This window comes from Danio rerio, chromosome 11, assembly GCF_052040795.2.
Source record: "Danio rerio strain M-AB ecotype USA chromosome 11, GRCz13ab, whole genome shotgun sequence".
Taxonomy (NCBI): Eukaryota; Metazoa; Chordata; class Actinopteri; order Cypriniformes; family Danionidae; genus Danio; species Danio rerio.
Genome location: NC_141031.1, coordinates 20,711,771 through 20,731,550, shown reverse-complemented (window position 1 = coordinate 20,731,550; position 19,780 = coordinate 20,711,771). Strand labels below are relative to the sequence as shown.

General features: G+C 36.1%; 2 protein-coding genes, 1 long non-coding RNA gene and 1 pseudogene across 7 annotated transcripts in view; 2 read left to right on the top strand and 2 right to left on the bottom strand.

Annotated features, from left to right (window-relative positions):
• LOC563780 (uncharacterized) overlaps positions 1 to 19,780 on the bottom strand; it is a 26,674-nt gene extending 6,894 nt beyond the window's left edge. The window contains exons 1-3 of one of the 4 annotated variants that reach the window (XM_087273666.1): positions 8,374 to 8,822; positions 7,942 to 8,061; positions 5,120 to 5,385 (exon numbers count right to left, since the gene is read on the bottom strand). In XM_087273666.1, the coding sequence (XP_087129792.1) occupies positions 5,120 to 5,385; positions 7,942 to 8,061; positions 8,374 to 8,761 (774 nt within the window). In that variant the 5' untranslated portion in view covers positions 8,762 to 8,822. Of the gene's footprint in view, positions 1 to 2,675; positions 5,386 to 7,941; positions 8,062 to 8,373; positions 8,823 to 19,443 lie in introns of those variants that run through there. The other 3 variants (XM_087273669.1, XM_087273672.1, XM_087273670.1) reach the window with 3 other exon arrangements.
• Positions 1,581 to 9,521, top strand: LOC147834795 (uncharacterized). Its single transcript, XR_015502594.1, has 3 exons — positions 1,581 to 4,146; positions 4,221 to 6,962; positions 7,227 to 9,521. It is a non-coding gene; the product is annotated as an uncharacterized LOC147834795 (long non-coding RNA).
• On the top strand, positions 11,643 to 14,950 carry mustn1b (musculoskeletal, embryonic nuclear protein 1b). 2 transcript variants are annotated; one of them, XM_087272621.1, is made up of 3 exons: positions 11,643 to 11,675; positions 11,758 to 11,878; positions 14,222 to 14,950. In XM_087272621.1, exons 1-3 carry the CDS (start codon positions 11,667 to 11,669, stop codon positions 14,338 to 14,340), a joined length of 249 nt encoding a protein of 82 aa, XP_087128747.1. In that variant the 5' UTR covers positions 11,643 to 11,666; the 3' UTR covers positions 14,341 to 14,950.
• Positions 15,964 to 16,050, bottom strand: LOC141376708 (small nucleolar RNA U3; annotated as a pseudogene).

The window sequence follows — 19,780 nt, the reverse complement described above, 5'->3', positions numbered from 1 at the left end:
TTGTTTGAAGAACCAAATTAGCCAGATGTCAGTTATCAAAATGAACAGATCCAGGATCTGCCAAATCATCTTAGATCATTTAAGCTAGCTACGAAGTACAGACCCCGGTTAGCTGAACAAGGAAAATAATGCTGCTGCGTCTCAATTTGCCTTACATATACAATGTCCTTACAGTATGTACTTTTTTTGTAAAGAAAAAAAGTACATAATTTTGAGTGTGTAACAGAAGAGTATGCAACATTTGTGACACTACTTCCTCGTTAACAAGCCATTATATTGCTTTGTTACCTGCTTTTTCAATCATTTCTAGGTTAATCTAACATTTGAGTATTTCATGAAATCTCCTCAGGTGTTTACATAATTATGCATTCAGAAGTTGATGGCCTAAACTATGTATTTAAAATTCATGTTGTTGCAGACACATTTTACCATATTTGTAGTCATAATCAAATTCACATTAAATACGCAATGTAGGCAATAATATATCTGTACATCAAATTTCTACCAGAAACAGTAGATCACAGGTGTTAAACTCAGTTCCTCGAGGGCTGCACCTCTCCAGTTTATTTCCAACTGTAATTAAACACACCAGCATACCTGCCAACACTCCCGTTTACCCCAGGAGTCTCCTGCAATTCAGACCCATCTCATGTTTTGGTCTGTCTCTCTGTTTGTCTGCATCATTGTTCTTTTCTCAGCCGCGATGATATGCAGCATTACAAGATTACTCCTCGTTTGTACTGCTTCAAATGAATAACTTGCACATCTATTTATGACAACACTCCATGGCTGTGTCCCAATTTAAATACTATCCGTCCTAAATGGTATTCAAAAATAAAATGAGGCTGTCCCAAATCATTGTATGTTGAAATGAGTTTTCCAAAATTACGCAGATGGTAGAAATCTGAAGTGCAGAACAGACTAAAATTGCCCACAATGCATTGGGTATTTGACATGAAATCGATTAGTACTACAAACAGATTGAAAAAAAAGTGTAAACAAACCACAAACATAGCGAACGTGTGAGACCAACCATTAAGTGAAGAGGATAGAGTAACGATGTTTGAATGATTGTTAAAGGGCACCTAGGTTACCCCTTTTTTCAGATTTAATATAAGTCTTTTGCGTCTCTAGAATGTGTATATAAAGTTTCAGATCAAAATACCCATCAGATTTTTCATTATACCTTTTACAAGATGCTGTTTTATACTGATTTCCAGCAGGGGGTGGTTTTGTCGTACTGCACCTTTAACCGTACATTCACACCGAAAGCGGCCAAACAGCTCCAATTGGCCGACCCTTTTTTTTGTAGTTAAATTGAAAAAAAAAGGACTGGGTGTGTTCATATCACCCTAGTATGACGGTCTATACACTATACCAACACACAGATCTGTCCAAACAGCTTGAAAAGTAGATTTTTTACCATAGGTGCCCTTTAATTAAAACCGAACCTACTTGAAAATATTGAAATCGCGTTTTCCACATTATATTTCATCTGCAACAATTTTAACTTTTATAAAGAGGTGTCTGGCCATTAACTTCTAAATGCGTAATTATAAAAAACAGTACACAAAAAAGTACATACTTTAAGAATTTAATATAAGGAGGCCAATTGGGACAAATCACATGCTTCCATCTTGTCATCTCCAAATTGTTGATTTTGTTGAATGCCATGCCATTGCTGGCCAGTTGACATCAGTTCCTTCTGTTAGTACAAATGATATCGAAATTGTCTGCGGGAAGTATTTAGTACTGAATAGTGAACAGAATTCTTCCAACTTTAGATTTCCATAACATTTGAACAAACTCTGCTATTCACTGATACACTATCACACTGTTATGACACTGATTATGAATTATTAATGGGACTACAGATTATCTAGATCTGGCTATGTGAGACTATTTTTTATTAATATCCTTCAGTTTATGCCACATAAGGAGATTTCAAAGTGAATAGTAAAACTGTAGAAATTAAGTTTTAGGAACTAGACATCAGGGGAATCCCTGAGAACTAAATTTCTCCACTGGGGTTTTTTCCTGGTTGAATTCACAGAACCAGCAGGAACTTTGAAGTGACACAATAATAATTCCTACATTTATATAGGCTTTTCTAGACTCTCAAAGTGCTTTACACATTGGGGGATTCTCCTCATTCAATCCCGGTGTGCAGCATCCACCTGGATGACGCAACAGCAGCCATATTGCACCACACACCAGCTGATTAGTAAAAAGGAGACAGAGTGATGAAGCCAATTATGATATGGGGATGGTTAGACGCCATGATGGACAGAGGCCAGTGGGCAAATTTGGGCTAAACTCTTACATTTTTTTTTTCATCCTGGGATTTTTAGCGACCACAGAGTGTTTAACATCTCATTGGAAAAACAGCGCTCACTGAGCAATAAAGAGTCCCCTTCACTATACCGGGGCATTAGGACCCACACAAGCTGTAGGTTGAGCACCCACTGCTGGCCTCACTAACACCCCTTCCAGCAGCAACTTAGCTTTTACATGTGGTCTCCCATCCAGGTACTGACCAGGCACAGCCTTTGCTTAGCTTCAGTGGGAGACTATGGGAGAGTTGCAGAGAGCTACGTGCCGACACAAGCAGACAGAAAATGTCATTTGTATGGATATTTGACCCCAAAATTAAAAATATTATTTTTTTTTCTCACCCTCAAGTCGATCCATATTTTTATGAGTTTCTTTTTTTCTGTTGAACACAAAACAAGATCTTTTGAAGAATGTTGGAAACCTGCAGCCATTGACTTCCATAGGAGGCAAAAAAAACTAAATTTGAGGTACATTTTTAAAAAAAACTTCTTGTGAAAAAAAAGTGACGAGTGAAGCGTGAGTAAATGCAAACAAAATATTTAGAGATGAGAGTATGTTGTGTGTTGTTTGTTTAGTATTAAAATGAATCGAATGTAGACATAACCAGAAACGTTGGCTAAGGCACGAAATTGCCAAAAAGTAAAAACTAAAAGCGGCAGACAAATCATCACCTTAGAATTACAAGGTTCTATCTGACATTTTTGTCAAAATTTAGTTATTGACGTATTAAAGTACGGGGTGCCTCAAGGATCAGTTTTAGGACCTTGGGAAATGGGATCAGCTTTCACTGCAATGCAGATGATACTCAATTATATATTTCAACTAAACCTGACGAGACGTCTCAACTGTCTAAACTAACTGAGTGTATCAAAGACATTAAAGACTGGATGACCAACAATTTTCTTCTCTTAAACTCCGACAAAACAGAATTATTACTTATTGGGCCTAAATCTTGTACACAGCAGATCCCGCAACTCAATCTACAATTAGAGGGATACAAAGTTAGCTTTAGCTCTACTATAAAAGATCTGGGTGTCATATTAGACAGCAATCTAACTTTTGAAAACCATATATCCCATGTCACAAAAACTGCCTTCTTTCATATGAGAAATATGGCTAAATTACGAAGTATGCTATCCATCTCAGATGCAGAAAAGCTAGTCCATGCTTTTATGACTTTTAGGCTGGATTACTGTAATGCTCTATTTGCTGGCTGCCCAGCATCCTCTATTAACAAACTTCAATTAGTACAAAATGCAGCAGCCAGAGTTCTGACCAGGTCTAGAAAATATGATCATATCACCCCAATTTTATCCTCCTTACACTGGCTGCCTGTTAAGTTTCGTATTGAATTTAAAATATTACTTCTCACCTATAAAGCTCTAAATAATCTAGCTCCTGTTTATCTAACCAACCTTCTGTCTTGCTACAATCCAGCTCGCTCTTTAAGATCTCAAAACTCAGGGCTTCTGGTAGTACCTAGAATAGCAGAGTCGAGTAAAAGAGGTTGAGCCTTCTCCTTTATGGCTCCTACACTCTGGAATAGCCTTCCTGATAACGTCCGAGGCTCAGACACACTCTCCCAGTTCAAAACTAGATTAAAGACCTATCTGTTTAGTAAAGCATACACTCAATGCATCACTTAGCGGGTTCCACACAGGCTTCTGCATCTTGTTTATGTACACTATGAACAGCAGCTACGCTAATTATTCTCTCTATCCTCTATTTCCACCTGGGGATACTCATCCCGAGGTCCTCAGATTATGCAGAGTCACTGATTGAATCCAAGACCAGCGATGAGATGATCCCAAGGTTTCCATATGCGGGACCAGGCCGTATCCTGAGCTGCTGCTGCACTGATGGCCATAGGGAGTGGAGAACATGAGTCTGATTCCAGTGACGCTCCAGGGACAGACGAGTCTTTGCTGAGGCCAGCTTCCAGCTTCCACCACAGTGACTGAAACTCTGCACAAGACTTTTGGCCAGCGGAGAAATTGAAATGGTTGTGCCCAACTGAGTCTGGTTCTCTCAAGGTTTTTTTTCTTCACTCTCCTATTGGTGAAGTTTTTTTTCCCTCTCCGCTGTCGCCACTGGCTCGCATGGTTCAGGATTGGTAGAGCTATGCATCGATGAATTTGCTCTTCAGTGTTTGAACTCTCAGTAATGATTTTAAATCACACTGAACTGAGCTAAACTGGACTGAACTTAAACACTAAAAACTGAACTACACTGTTCCAGTTACTATGACCATTTATGTGAAGCTGAATTGAAATTGAATTGAATATTCTTATTAAATGACAACTTATTTACATTAAGGGATGTTTTTTTTTTATAAGGGATTTACATTAAGACTTTTTATTTAAAAAACAAATGTTACACACAGACTGTTTGCCATGGAATGCAAAAACTTTGAAGCTCAATATCTCAAAATCTTTCAGAACGCAGATAGAACCTTATAATTCCAAGGTGACGAAATATGTAATTTTTGCTAATGTTTTCTGTCTATTTATGTCTCGTAACACAAACTGTTGCAAGTTTAATGAATAACTACACAGTAATAAATGGGTAATTGATTATTTAAGTAATTATAGGGGAAATATCAGTTTTCACCTTAGAGAGGTCTGTTCCAATAAGCCATTGTGTATTTTTCTAAGTATAATTTAGTAATTCTATAAAAGCTATTAGCAAACTACTTATTCAGATGAGTGAAACTGATCACAGGTTTTTAAAAGAAAGTTGCTCGTTAGCAGCCCACAACGCAAAAAAACGTGCAGAAACCAAAAACCTCAGGGAGACGCAGGCTGTGTGCCCCTGTTACGAGTCTGTTGACAGTGGTCAGAAGGCTCTCCATGAAAGCAGCTTGCTGGTGTCGAGCCTCCGCTGCTTCTTCCCTCAGACGCTCCCTCTCCTCCACCTCTCTCTGCACCTGCTCTTTAAGCATGTCCACAAGGATTTGCATTTGCATGTAGCTTTGTCTGCGGTTTTCCTCCTCCTGTTCCATCATCTCTTTTACTAGACTCAGGACACTTGCGTCACCCCTTTTCCTCTTTCCTGGCCAAAGAGACAGGAACAGGTTTACGATATTGCATTATGAATACTCGACTATGGAAAAATAACAACTAGAAACAGTTCCACTGGATTAACAATTTAGAGCAATGTGTGACATTTGTTTTGTTCTGCAAATTACTGATGGCATTTCCTCTAAACTCTAAATAAAATGTTGTCATTTAAAGCATAAAATAGAAATTGGAACGATATAACAAAGCATATCAGATATGTTCATTAAAGGAAACACTTTCAAGAGTTCACTAGAGTTCTGATGATTGATAATAAGGCATGTTTGAAATGCTATCCTGGAAGAGAGCCCTAAGCTCATGAGATCCTTGAGACTGGGGCTACCCCCCCTGTTTGAGCTCAAGTGGGTTTCGAGAGCTCCCCCGAACTCGTTTGCTCAGCCTATTCCTTGATTATTAGGGGTTGCCACAGCAGAATGAACCACCAACTTATCCAGCATATGTTTTACACAGCGGATGCCCTTCCAGCTGCAATCCAGTACTGGGAAACACTCATTCACACACCTACACCATAGACAATTTAGCTTATTAAATTCACCTATAGCACATGTCTTTGGACTTGTGGGGGAAACAGGGGCACCCGGAGGAAACCTATGCCAACACAGGGAGAACATGCAAACTCCACAGAAATGACAACTGACCCAGCCGAGGCTCGAACCAGCTACCTTCTTGCTGTGATGTGACAGCGCTACCCAATGCACCACCAAAACACTTATACTTTGTGCCAATTTGGTATATTCAGTTCACCTATACTGCATGTCTTTGGACTTTGGGAGGAAACTGGTACCCAGGGGAAAGTCAAGCAAGCACGGGGAGAACATGTAAACTCCAAAGATACGTCAACTGGCCCCAGGGCCGGCCCGTGGCATAGGCAGTATAGGCAAAGGCTAAGGGCGCTGTACATCCAGGGGGGCGCCAGAAATGAGTGCGGTTTAGTGGGTTTTGTTTTCGATATTCCTGACACAATTAGTGATAGACGGCAAGAACTCAAAAACCTCTTACCCTAAAAACATCTAAAGTGTGTTTCCTACAAAAAGACAAAGCTGGTTATGTTTCACAGCTGTCTATTTCTAGTTTTGCCCGGCATCACGACCACTGCCCTCGCAATATGCATTTTGCCGGGAGAGCTCGCGCTGAGAGAAGCTCTCAGTAAGGGACCGTCGGAAAAGTGCTTATTTTTTTCGTCTTTTTTTTCTCCGTCCTGCGTGTTTTATTTTAAACACAACTCATTTTCTCTTAAATGAGCACAAACACTTACTAAATTAGTCGGATGTTTTCATTATAGATCTGTGCATTCTTACATTAACCCCTCTGTTATCAAACAAACACAATGAGAGATTCATTTCCTGCTCTTCACTAAATAACTACAGTAACTTTAATCAATATTCAAATAGGATTAAAAGTGAAAGAGATTTTATAGCTTTATTTATTTTCTGGATAGGCCATTCATTTTAATAGGCTAAACCTTTTATTTTATTGTCAATAATTTCTAATGTTTGCTATCTATTCTATCATTTGAAGCTATTTGTTGTACCATATTTTTTACATCCCAACGTTGACAGATTGCAAATCAATAAATAGCTTTAGTGCTATCTGTTAGTTTTAACGTCTGCCAATGTTATGGAAGGGCATAAATGTTACAGAAAATAGTAATAGTAATGTAACTACCCCCATCATTCCTTCCTCAAGCAAATGTGTAAATATTAGATCTATTCAGCAATGACGTTAATTGCATTGGTATATTTATCTGACATTTTCCCAGCTTGTAGTAGTTGATCAAAAAGCTATTTATGACTATGCACTAGCAGTTTACTGCAGTGTGACAGGGCGCCACCTGAAATATTGCCTAGGGTGCCAAATCGGTGCCACCCTCTCCTGGATTAATCTAGAAAAAGAGGGGGAGAAGGAGAGATGGATGGGGGGGGACTCTACAGGGCGAAGATGACCAATGTAAAAACTGGTTATTTATGTGCATTTGGATTCGTCTGATTGGTAATTCATATGATAGCTAATGCGGGACCAGCTGTGGTCAATCATAGGTATGTGATCCTCTTGAAATTAGTTTATAAATAAACTTCACTTGATGGAATAACCCAGACAAAAACAAAAGCATTTGTTATTTTGACCAATTATCGTTTTCTGTCTAACAAAACTATAAATAAATGATGTGTACTTCAAAATAAGAAGAAATTTTATCAGAACTTTATAGAATAAGACATATAATCAATATTTCACTCAAACACACATCCAGAAAAACTGGGAATTTTTAGGTGGTGTCTTGATCGTTTCCACACAAACATTTATGCATGTAAAAAAATAATGTAAATGTAAAAAAATAAACCACACAGAACTGGACTCTGAAAACTGCACTGACATGGTTTCAATTTACTGGAACTTCTTTATTAAGCTGCTTTGACACTACATTGTAGAATCTACATTGTAAAAGTCTACATACTTTTAATCTACATTGCAAAAGTGCTATAGGAATAAAGATGAAATTAATTTAATGTTAACATAAAATATTTTCTGTTACCTGGTCTGACAGATGGAGGAGAGCTCGGGCAGCTGGGGGTGCTGTATGTGGTGGTACTGATCATATGGGCATCTGCGATCAAATGTTCCTCAGCCATCAGAGAGCACTCTGGTGAAGTGTCTTCAAAATAAAACAAGACATTTTTAGAAACCACTGCTCAAGTATATGTTTAGTGGCCCTATATAGTAAATTTACTTTCTATATAAAAAGATTTACCATTTGACTTTTATTTCAGTTTGTGCTCACATCAGTTACTTTCAGAACAAAATAACAGTTTATTTCTAGCTTTAAGCAGTAATGTTTATTCCTCTTCACTTGAGGATTAGCTTGGGCTACACTAACCACACGTTAAACAAACAATGCTCTTCTATCGAGCCATAATGAACGTCAAAATCCTAACTATAAACCGTTATGTACACAGCTATCACTAACCTTCGGCTTTGAGTTCGGCAGGTAAACTGAAGCTCTCCGGGCTCATGGTGTCCAAGAGCCCCACAGCAGAGTCTCTGGTGCCCGCATAAGCCGGTCTGTGGCCAAGGATGGCATCAAGTAGCTGGTACCATTTGCTAGTTTTAGGTTCCAATCCGCTCTGATTGTTGTAATCTTTAATTCGCTTGTAGTCCTGCTTGAGTTTCTTAATTTTTTCTCGGCACTGCTTCGCCGTGTGGTTGATGCCCAGCGCCGCGAGCTGAGCAGAGATGCATGCAAAGATCTTGGTGTTTCTTTTATTCCCCTCAAAGTCGCGCTGCGTTTCCTCTCTGGCGTAGAAGTTGAGAAGCGCCTGGACCTCTCCGTCGGTCCATCGATCACTGTTTTCCATATTCGTGGAGCTGCTGAAGTGTTTTACACGGCTCTTTAAAAATGGTGGGTGCCGGTGTTTCGTATAACGCGAGTTTGGCCAATCCCTGCACACTTACGTCACTGGTAGTTCCTGGAGCATCTACTTTGAAGTCCCCTAAACTGCGTTCCTATAACTAAAATCGTTCCCAGCTGCTGTTCTTCGGTACAAAGGCATAAAAAGCGGCTACTTCCGCAAATAGTTATAGGAACTAAGAAAGCGGTCCTTCCGTGGGGAAGCACAGAAGAGCTGTTCTGACTTCATGTCGAGTTTTGTAAACAGTCACTTCACAGAAGCAGAAAGCGTCTCTCTGAAGCTTTTGTAAACAATCGACAGACAAAGCATTTTTTGTTCAATTCAATATGATGGTTACTTTGCACCTCATGCATTATTAAAGTGTTAAAACAGTGTTACATGAAGCATCAGGGAAAGATACACAATAGTCCTGAAGACCCCATCAGGGCTCCTAATATTTATCAGCACTAGATTTGGCAACTTTTTAGACTATTCAAGCTACTTTTTTAAAATAAAAAACAACTATAAACAAATGTAGCTTTTTTTGGCAACCTTTAGCAACTTAAGGTTAAATCTTAAGCCCATTTGTGACAAGATTCTGATGGTATGATAATCTTGGATAAAAATATTACGGTTTTACAGCGAGTACTTCTCTGAAATATATATCTTTTTTAAATGTCTGGGTAAAAAAAACTTTTTTCTGCTTTGATCAAAATATAATTTATTTTGAGAAACATTAAAAATATTTTGGAGCAGTAAACATGTCAGGCTAAATAATGCAAATCAATTATTGACATCTGCTCTCTTTATTAGTTTCAAAAACACAGATTTCTTTACAATTTAAAACAGCATCTTTACATATTTGTTTCTGCTGGAGTTACTGTTGTTTTAAAACAAAAACAAGCAAACAAAAACAAACAATATATATATATATATATATATATATATATATATATATATATATATATATATATATATATATATATATATATATATATACACACACACATATATATACACATACATAAATAAATAAACAATCTTACATATACCTTATAACGGTGTAGCAGAATATCCTTTTTAAAGCTAGACCTTGTCCAACCGCGGTATACCTTGAAAACGGTGATCGTCCCATGCCTTCTATTAAGTTTTACATTTCATTTAGTATTAATTTAATCCAAGGTAATTTGTCCACAATATATTTCTAAAATTTTTAGACTTTGTTTTTCAATTTAATTAATATATTTTTTAGAAAAAGGCAAGATAAATCAAAGATAAATCACATTCACTCAACTTGGGCATTTTATCACAGCAAAAGCACATAAAAATATACATTTCATTTATTTATCAGCATTATACAGATACTAACAGCTGATATTACCAATCATAACATGTGCTGACATCTTGTGCTGGCTCATAGGTATTTTCTATAAAAAGCAGTGTAGCATCACACTAGCAGTAAGTAACATCAAATCTTTAAGCTCGTCTTCCTCAAAAAAATCATACAAAACCAAGCATAAAATCATACAATCAAATGATAGAACGCATGCTTGATCACTGTCAGCTTCTCCATCAATTGATATCACTTTGGGAGACAGCCTTAAAGGTGTATTGCACACATTTTTGTGTTAAATTTAATCCAAATGTGACAGGACTGACAGAAACATAGGGACAGTTGTAATTTTTTTTGTATTACGTATTTGTAACATTTATTTGTAGAATTTATTTATGATTTCATGTTTTTAATAAATTGATCTGAAGTTTATTTTTACTAAATAACAGTTTTCAGCTTAACAAAAATATTAAAGCTGTAGGTTCAATTGGGCTGAGGACAAGAACAATGACAGGGTTTGTATATTTGTACAGTTTTAATAAAGAAAACACTCTGAGAACCAAATGCATGACCCATTTCTAAACAGAACAACTCACAGAAAATCAACCATCAGTCCATTTTAGACATTTTTGGGATGCAAAACTTTTTTCCACTGTATTTATTGCAGGTACAGATAATTTACATGGTAGAATGTTCCATATACATAAAATGAAAAAATAAAAATATTATTATTAATAATAATAATAATAATAATAATAATAATAATAATAATAATAATAATCTTGAATGTTTTCCAATGATTTCTAAAAGATTGCGTGCAGACCAGAGAAACAGATGCTGATAATTCAGTTTTGAATTCCAGAAATAAATGACATTATAAAATAGTCAAATAAAATTTTAATTGCAATAATATAATTTAGTTTTTGTTCTGTATAAGGATCAAATAACGAGTATCAGAAAAACAAAAGTGGTGGACAATCACACCGGCTGAAGTCAAAACCGTTTCTCTGTGTCTATTTTTATTAGTGCACACATGTCGACTCATTCACAAAGCCTGACTCACCGCCCCAGAAAAGTCAAAGTGATTTAGTTATATAATCTGTGTGGCATGTTAACATCCCCGTCATTATGCACATTAGTCACAAACAACTTAGTTTTTATCCTATCTATTGGTCTCCGTTACAATGAATTATTGTTATGCATTATTATTGGTGGAATTATTTATTATTGTTAGAAGAATAAACCCTGGTTTAGATTAACGCATACGATATCAGCATAATCTACACAAAAACACCCTTATAGCAACACAATATATTTAAGCATATGATGCATGGGTGAATCAGGAGTAGGATGTTTTGTCTGTAATGTGTTCAGCTGTTCATAGTGGTCATGCCGAGAAAGAGGCTTTCTGACCCTGACAGCAGAGCTAATAATATATAATGATAAGGGAGAAGGGGGACGGCCTGAACCGGTAACAAGGGTAGCCTATAAAAGAGCCAAGTCCAAAAGTAAAGTACGCAAGGAGTCAACTCAGCCAAAATGTCACAGGTATGAAGATGTGGTTATATGCGGTGTGATAGATAAGAGATGAAATTATGTGTTTTATTTTCTGAAATGGTATTTTCAACAGCCGGAGGTTAAGAAAAAGAAGCGGCCGGTTGTAAAAGAGGAGGACCTGAAAGGAGCCCGCAGTAAATTGGGGCTAAAGGGAGAGGTCAAGAGCAAAACATATGAAGTGATGGCAGAGTGTGGTGAGTTGGTCTTCATTCATGTAATAATAGTAATGGTCAAAGTTGAGGCATCTCATTTTGCTGTACACATAATTTATTAAATGAAAGTGTAGAATTTAAGATTTGAAAATGTTGAAATAATGTTGCATTGCAATTCAGTCTGACAGATATATTCATGTAAAAAAAATCAAACACTTATTCTGACCTGATAATAAAATAAAGGGCTTAAACCTAAACAGTGCTCAGCATGTACGAGTACACCCCAAAAATACCTCTTTTAAATGAATATTTTCTATAAGATGCTATACAATATTATATTTGTGCATATACAATAGTTTAGTCAGTGCTGAAGCTAAATCTGGAACTAATCTAACAAAATAACTTATGATAATAGTAAGTAATAATAGCATTTTTGTATAAAATATATATGTTGGTGGGAAATATTGAATAAAAAGAGGGTAAAATGATAAACAAAAAAGAATACATACAGTCACAATTGCAATATTTTGCTTGAATTTAAATACAATATTTTTCTGTTTTTAAAGATGATTAGTAGATAAAATAAATATCTGTTTAATAAATCTGTTTTGTTAAAATGCACCAAATTATATGAGCTATATGAAAAGAAATGGAAAATGAAGAAATGGGAAAAAAAAACTCATTTTCAAAATGGGTCTAATAAGCATGGGATGATAACCGTGTCATGGTTTTAAAACTGGCAAAATTTTCAGTTATATCATTCCTATGATTAATGAAAAAAAAATTTTTGTTGTTGTTGTTTTTTAGTACAACAGTATCTCCAGCAAAACAGATTTCCAAAGATGCAGTTTTAAATTGTAAAAAAAAAATGTGTTTTTGAAACAAATGAAGAAAGCAGAAGTCAATGACTGATTGATTATTTAGCCTGACATGTTTACTGTTCCAAAATATTTAAAAAGTTTCTCAAAATAAAATATATTAGCTGTGTTCAAAATCACCTATTACTCAGTAGGTACTGCATTTCAATTTACTACTCGACCAATAGAAAAGTCTGTTCTATACAGTATAAATGCGAGTAGTATGACTGATGCTCAGACGTACTGCATTCGCCATTTTATCATGATCATGTGACACCCGCTTCACACCCATTCATAAATTCTTTCATGGTGCATAACAGTACAGCATAGCATCCATCAGATAAACACTTCGGGTACTTCTCGTGTTCTGTTTTTCAAAATCTATGAATTCGGACATATTACTCATCTCGAATACTGTTTTTAGTGTACTATATAATATAGAAGTATGTGATTTCAGAGGCAGACATTATATTCAAAGCAGAAAAAAAGTTCTTGTTTTTACCAAGTTATTTAAAATAAAACATTTTAAGCAGTAATCACAATATTGTGAAACTGTGATATTATTATCCAAGGTAATCATCCACTCTCAAAAATAAAAGGTACGAGAGCTGTCACTGGGTGACGCAGTCGCGCAGTAGGTAGTGCTGTCACCTCACAGCAAGAAGGTCGCTGAGTTGCTGGTTCGAACCTCGGCTCAGTTGACATTTCTGTGTGGAGTTTGCATGTTCTCCCTGCGTTCGCATGGGTTTCCTCCAGGTGCTCCGGTTTCCCCCACAGTCCAAAGACATGTATTGTAAAATTGTCCGTTGTGTGTGCGTGTTTCCTGTACATGGGTTGCGGCTGGAAGAGCATCCGCTGCATAAAAACGTGCTGGATAAGTTGCCGGTGCATTCCGTGGCGACCCCGGATTAATAAAGGGACAAAGCTGACAAGAAAATAATTGAATGAGAGCTGTCACTAGGGTGGTACCTTTTCAAAAGGTACACATTTGTACTTAAAGGGTCCATATTGGTACCTCAAAAGTATATATTAGTACCTGAAAATTAAGAGGAACACTTTTGTACTTTTAAGGTACTACTATGTACCCTTGAGATATTAATATGGACCTTTTAGGTACAAATGTATACCTTTTGAAAAGATACCTCCCCAGTGACAGCTCGCGTACCTGATCCAAACCCATTTTTTTTTTCATCTGTTCCATACAAAGGAAGATACTGAAGAATGTTGGGAAAAACTTATTATAGTCTTTTGTTCACCCCCCCTCCCCCTCCCCAAACTTCTTCGCAATGTCTTGTTTTGTGTTCAATAGAGGAAGAGTATTCATAAAGTTCAGAACCATTTCAGTGGGAGTAAATGGTGAAAAAAAACAACAGTCTTCAAAAATGTTTCATCTAAAAATAAAAAAAACAATAAAAACTTTATATAAACTATTGTAACAAAAGAATTTTAGTGAATGTCATAAAACAGTATTATATGCACAACCTCATAACATGTTTAGCAAAGTGTTCTGCTTTTGTCTGTTGTGTAGAGCGAATGGGGAAGGTGGCACCATCTGTTTTCAGCGGAGTGCGTTCTGGAAATGAGACAGTGATTGAGAAACCCAAACCTCCATCTGGAAGTGTGTTTGGGAAAGGATCAATGGATTAATGGACACTTTTCCTGTCTGGATTTGATATGTACGTCATACGAGCATATAGAATAACTTTAGTTCTTTTGCATCCACATCATGAATATTAATCAGAGGGAATGTGGACATTTATGTTGCATATCTGGAAGCATTAGTTTAGGTTTTTATACTGTGTGTTGTTGCTGTATTTATCATGTCATTGCTAAAAATATGTGCCAATTTCTATAGTGTCACGCTTTCTATATAAAAGAAATCCTGAGGAAATCACCAAGTGTGATTTACTTTCCCTTCCGTATACAACCTTACTAAAAATAACCATGCTTTTACTGCAAATACACAACATGACTATTGAAGTTACCACAAGCTCACTATGATTTTTGATAGACTAACAATAGTGTAAAACTGCGATAACGGTTATACAATAATTGCAGTTATTACTACAATTTACTATATACACACACAATACACCAATAGTTCATTTTGATATGGAAAAACAAGTCTGTTATTCCAAATCATGCAATCAAATATTATATCAGATGATGATGATGACGGTGACAAATTGCTGTTTGAGCAAATTTGAGAAAAGCTGAAGTTGCTGCACAAATAAAATTAATGTTTAATAAATCAAAAGCTCCGTGTGTCTGTCTTGGCTAATTAGTTAGTTTCTTGGTTGCAATAACATCTCCAAACATTTTTGTATAACACATTTTCTAAAATATGCAAATGAGGATTAAAACTCATTTGCATACATTTCGAGCATTAAAATCTAAACATTGGATGAAAAATGTTTTATTTTATTTTTTTTTTTACAGTTTAGTCTAGACAAATGCTTTTACTGACGGGATTTTTTAATCTCTTTTTATCAGTCCACAACTAAAAAAAATTCACAAAATGTTTGTAGAATAAAGTGTTGTATATAATAAAACAAATCATGTTGAAACATATCACTGAATATTGTAATTAAATCTGCAAATACCAACATATGAAATACAGCAAGAAACCCTGCTGTTGTTCTTCCATTAGATTAAAAATAACAGAGGTCAAAATTTAGTTGAAATCTCATAATAGGGCAGTTCATTCCACTGTTGCGACCTCTGATAAATCAGAGACTAAGCTGCAGGAAAATGAATGCATGAAAGTCAGAATTGACTGATACAATACAAACAAATAATAATAAAACTGTCTTTTCCTGTGGTGTCTCGCCTTTGAGTGAATGAACATTTTAATGTTCTTCTTTATATATAGACAGCTGATCAGCATGCAAGAGACAATTATAAATTCTAATCTGAGAGAGACTTGAGAGGCTACTCAGGGTGACATTTCATATTGTGTGTTAATTACCAATATTATATTACTGTCAGCTGCTGATGTGACAAAAGATCTTTAGAGAACAAAAGAGTAAATAAATAAACATGTAAATCAACATTACCTATGATTTTACAGGACCAACAGAGTGTAACCTGTGTAAATAAATAATATTGGTTTTTCGCGCTTAACTATAAGGTTTAAAAATAAGATACTACATCCAGTAATCACAAAACATTACAACACAACTTGACAGAACACGTGCAGCGAGCTTTCATACAAGTCTGACATGCGATGTCTTCAACCCGGTACGGATTGAATGATTTCTGGCACGTTCTGCAGAACTGCTTTTGGGAGACACAACACTTTTTAAAACACATTTCTTAGTGAGAAACTATAGAAATGATCCCTAAAAGTATAGTCTTATACTGTTTAAAAAGAAACTGTCCATTGATCAAACAAAATAGAAAGATATGGTTCAAAGATAAAGGTGATCTACCAAAATACTATCTGTTAGCATAATAGCTTTGAAAGCAAAGCAAAGCTTTGAAAACACAGTCGCTCGCCCGCCATCCAAAGCCACGCCTTCTAAAATCATAGATGTGCACTGTAAAGACAGCAGACAACCCACTACTAGATCATGTCATTTACCATTTAGAAAACTTTAGTTCTTTATAATACTTCAATTCCAAATAAAAAACTGTTTTATATCTAGCACATTTCAGTTGTGTAACAAGCAAAACTTGTCATAATGTGCAATATTTCATGCATGCAAGGGTCGCTGGTCTCACTCTCTCAATCACTTTGTCTTAAGGCAACTACTGTATGATTAGTGGTTGGCCGGCGGATTACACTTATTACTAAGTCATACTTGCAAGCTATTTCAGAGTGAATATTCAGAGTAGCATAGTAAACAATATAGGGAGCTTGTCACTTGAGCATCACAGCTTGTCATTGTTCATAAATGAACCAATGTGATGTGAATATAAAACCAACTAAACCTCAGTAAAGCAGGCTAGATGGAATAGCGCTATTTGTTTATGTTTTGTTGTTAAACTGAATAAAAATCTACATTACTGATGCTGTAAAAGGACCTTATAAAACTGAAAATAGTCACATCAAGCTTACACCGGGAGATTTCCGTGGCTGAACAACACTTGTGTGCATATAACCCATTCGTAACACAATAATCTACATCAGCTTTGCGTGACTAAAATATTTTTAAAACATAAAACTACCTGTCTAAAAGAAATACTTCAGCCATGGTGTCATTCTTCCTCTAGTCTGCAAAACTAACTCCAATATTGATTCAGGCAGTTTAAAAGTTTTGATTCAGTAGTTTTTTTTTGTGTGTGTGTGTTTTTACTGTTGTCTCTCTCTTGTGTGCAAGTGAATGTACGTGTACGCGCAAACAACGGATCTGCGTGAACGGCTGCAGTTGTGCAAATCTACATTTGTTGACAGACAGTTTGGGCTACTATATTTAGATCATTTACTGTAATCATTACTATTGAAATGTGAAGAGATTTTCAACTAGCACAACAAAAACGTTTCTGAAGACAATCACCTACTGCACCTTTAATTAAGATTTAAACCACAACATTGTACGGGAAATATCTAAATCCAGTTTTTCTAGACCAAAGATGCCCAAACTAGGGCCCACGGGCCAAAGGGCATGATTACCTTTGATTTGGCCCGCCATCTGCAATAAAAATGAAGGGGAGGGTCAGGAGGAAGGTTGCCTTTAATAGAGATAGTCTTTTCAAATTTAAAGCAATCTTTTGCTTGTTTGTTTAATTGTTGAGCTACAAAAAAATCAAGGTTGAATTAAATATTTCAATTAAATGTTGGGAATGGATCAGATTAACTTAAGTGCATTGAATCTCATTGTATTATAAATGGAATGGTTTGTTTCCATTGTAACAAGTTAATGATAAAGTTTACAAAATTATAACGCAATAGTTAACCTAACATGATTAAAGTCATGCTTTCTGTATACTTTTAAATATTTTTTTAGCTCTTTAACTGCCCCACCAAGAAATGTTTTTGGGAATTTATTTTCTTAACTCCCAATGTCGCTAGTTAACACTCTTCACATCTCATAATTTCTAAAATATCATCCTCCACCAAATGGTTGATTAGTCGGTTTATGGTAAAAGTACCAGAATTCATACATATACTATGAAAAATCTGAAAATACGAGGTGTAAGACTAATTTATTTAAAACATAATATAAAAAAAGATTTTAAACACTAAATCATCTTATTTTTGATGCGTGTAAACCATTATTTCAAACAGTCTCTTTAAATGACTTCAATAGTCATTATTTAAAATAGTCAAAATATAGTCAACTATTTGGTAGAGCAGGCAGTTAAAGTGAAAAAAAAATTGGAAATTATACATGACAACTTTGTAATACAGTTTGCTATATTTACCTTACACCAACAGCCCTCAGTTATGTTTGCTTGTTGGCCCTTCATAAGAAAGGCTTTGGGCACCCCTGGGGTCCGTTCTTCGTACCTCGCTTAAATGATCTAAGATGATTTGGCAGATCCTGGATCTTTTAATCTTGATAACTGATCTCTCGCTAATTTGGTTCTTCAAACAAGTTCGCGAATCAGATTAGAATGTCTGGATAAACTGATCTGAGATCGCTGCGTGTGTTGTGAAGGACAGATCTATCGATCCTCGAAATCATGATCAGCAATGCAGCGATTGGCTGACGGCACAGCAGCGTAATGACATCATCTGATTAATATTCAATTATCCACGTGAGCAAAATTACATCAAATTAGCAGTAAACGGCTTATTAAATATGACACGCAATAATCTTCCACATTTGTTGTGAGCTGCAGGCTTTACACTTTCATGTGTCAAGCGTATTCATCATGTATTTCAATGCATATCAATGTATTTAGTTCTACATTTAGAAAAGATTTTCTTTATTATCGTAGCCGTTTTTTTAATCGGTGTAAAGAATAACTGGTTGTTTACAAAAGCATTTTAATATTGGTAAAGGCGTCTGCAACTTTTGTGAAGCATCAAATCACCGGCATATTAACTATCAAAACATGTTTATGACTGCATAAATGTATTATTGCTTTAAAAAAAGTCACATATTGTGCATTTCTATTATACACAATTTGTACTAAAGCAATCTAAAAAGTTCATATCAATAAGTTTTCTCTTTGCACCACCAGGTGGCAGTCTTTGTACTTTCATTTCGAGGGTGCAGATTGCATAAGTTTTATTAATATGTATAACTTAATTAATTTTATTAATGACTAAAACTTCATATATATAGTTAAAAAATATGTAATATTTTCACAAGTGTATATAACTACTACTGTAAAAAAAACATCAGAATTCGGAACATACTTTCTGTATTATCTTTGCTTGAACTGAGCCGATCTAATCCTGTTTATATGAAATGAACCTGCTCCCGATCAGGTTTGACCTAGCAGAACTGTTGCTATGACAACAACTCTCGGTTCAGCTTTGAAGAACGAAACGATCCTGGATCGTGTCAAATCGTCAATATCCAAATCCAGCTAATTGAGTAATCCACGTACGAAGAACGGACCCCTGTTCTAGATGAATAAACGACTTAAACAACAAAAGCTCACTAATTACGTAACACCCCGTCCAACAGGTGGCGCCTCAAGCTAATAGTGTGATCGATGCAAATCTTAACGGTGTACACGAAATAAACAAACGTGCAACTCGGCTATCATCCGAGGAACTAAAAATCAATATAACGCGTGTATAACTGTGACAACCGCAAGCAAAACTGGTGTGGTTAGAAATTAGACACGTACTTTTTTTGAAGTGATGTGAAAGTCTTCGCGAATCGGCACAGCATCCTTGCTTAGACGCAAACTGCTTGCTTGGGCTATGCCGAACTCCACCATTTTCCAGTTCTCGTAGCTCTGCGGAGAGAAGTGCTTGCTGCACAAATACATTTTAGACGAGTCTGTGTTTGATGGCCAACCGATTGCCTGCAGCCAGAGTTTAGCTCTATCAGCATCGCGGGGGAAGCTATGAAATATGCCAGAGTCTTTACACCAGGGATACACACACCTGCGGCCCATGAACGCGTCTCTCATCAACAGTCTGACCCGTTGTCTGTTGTGAAAAAGCGCCATGTGCTGTCAT

Bases quoted from the DNA above. Each gene is read 5' to 3' on its own strand.
- mustn1b (XM_087272621.1), top strand. The intron at 11,879-14,221 runs GTGAGTTGGTCT...TCTGTTGTGTAG, and splicing joins TGAAGTGATGGCAGAGTGTG to AGCGAATGGGGAAGGTGGCA.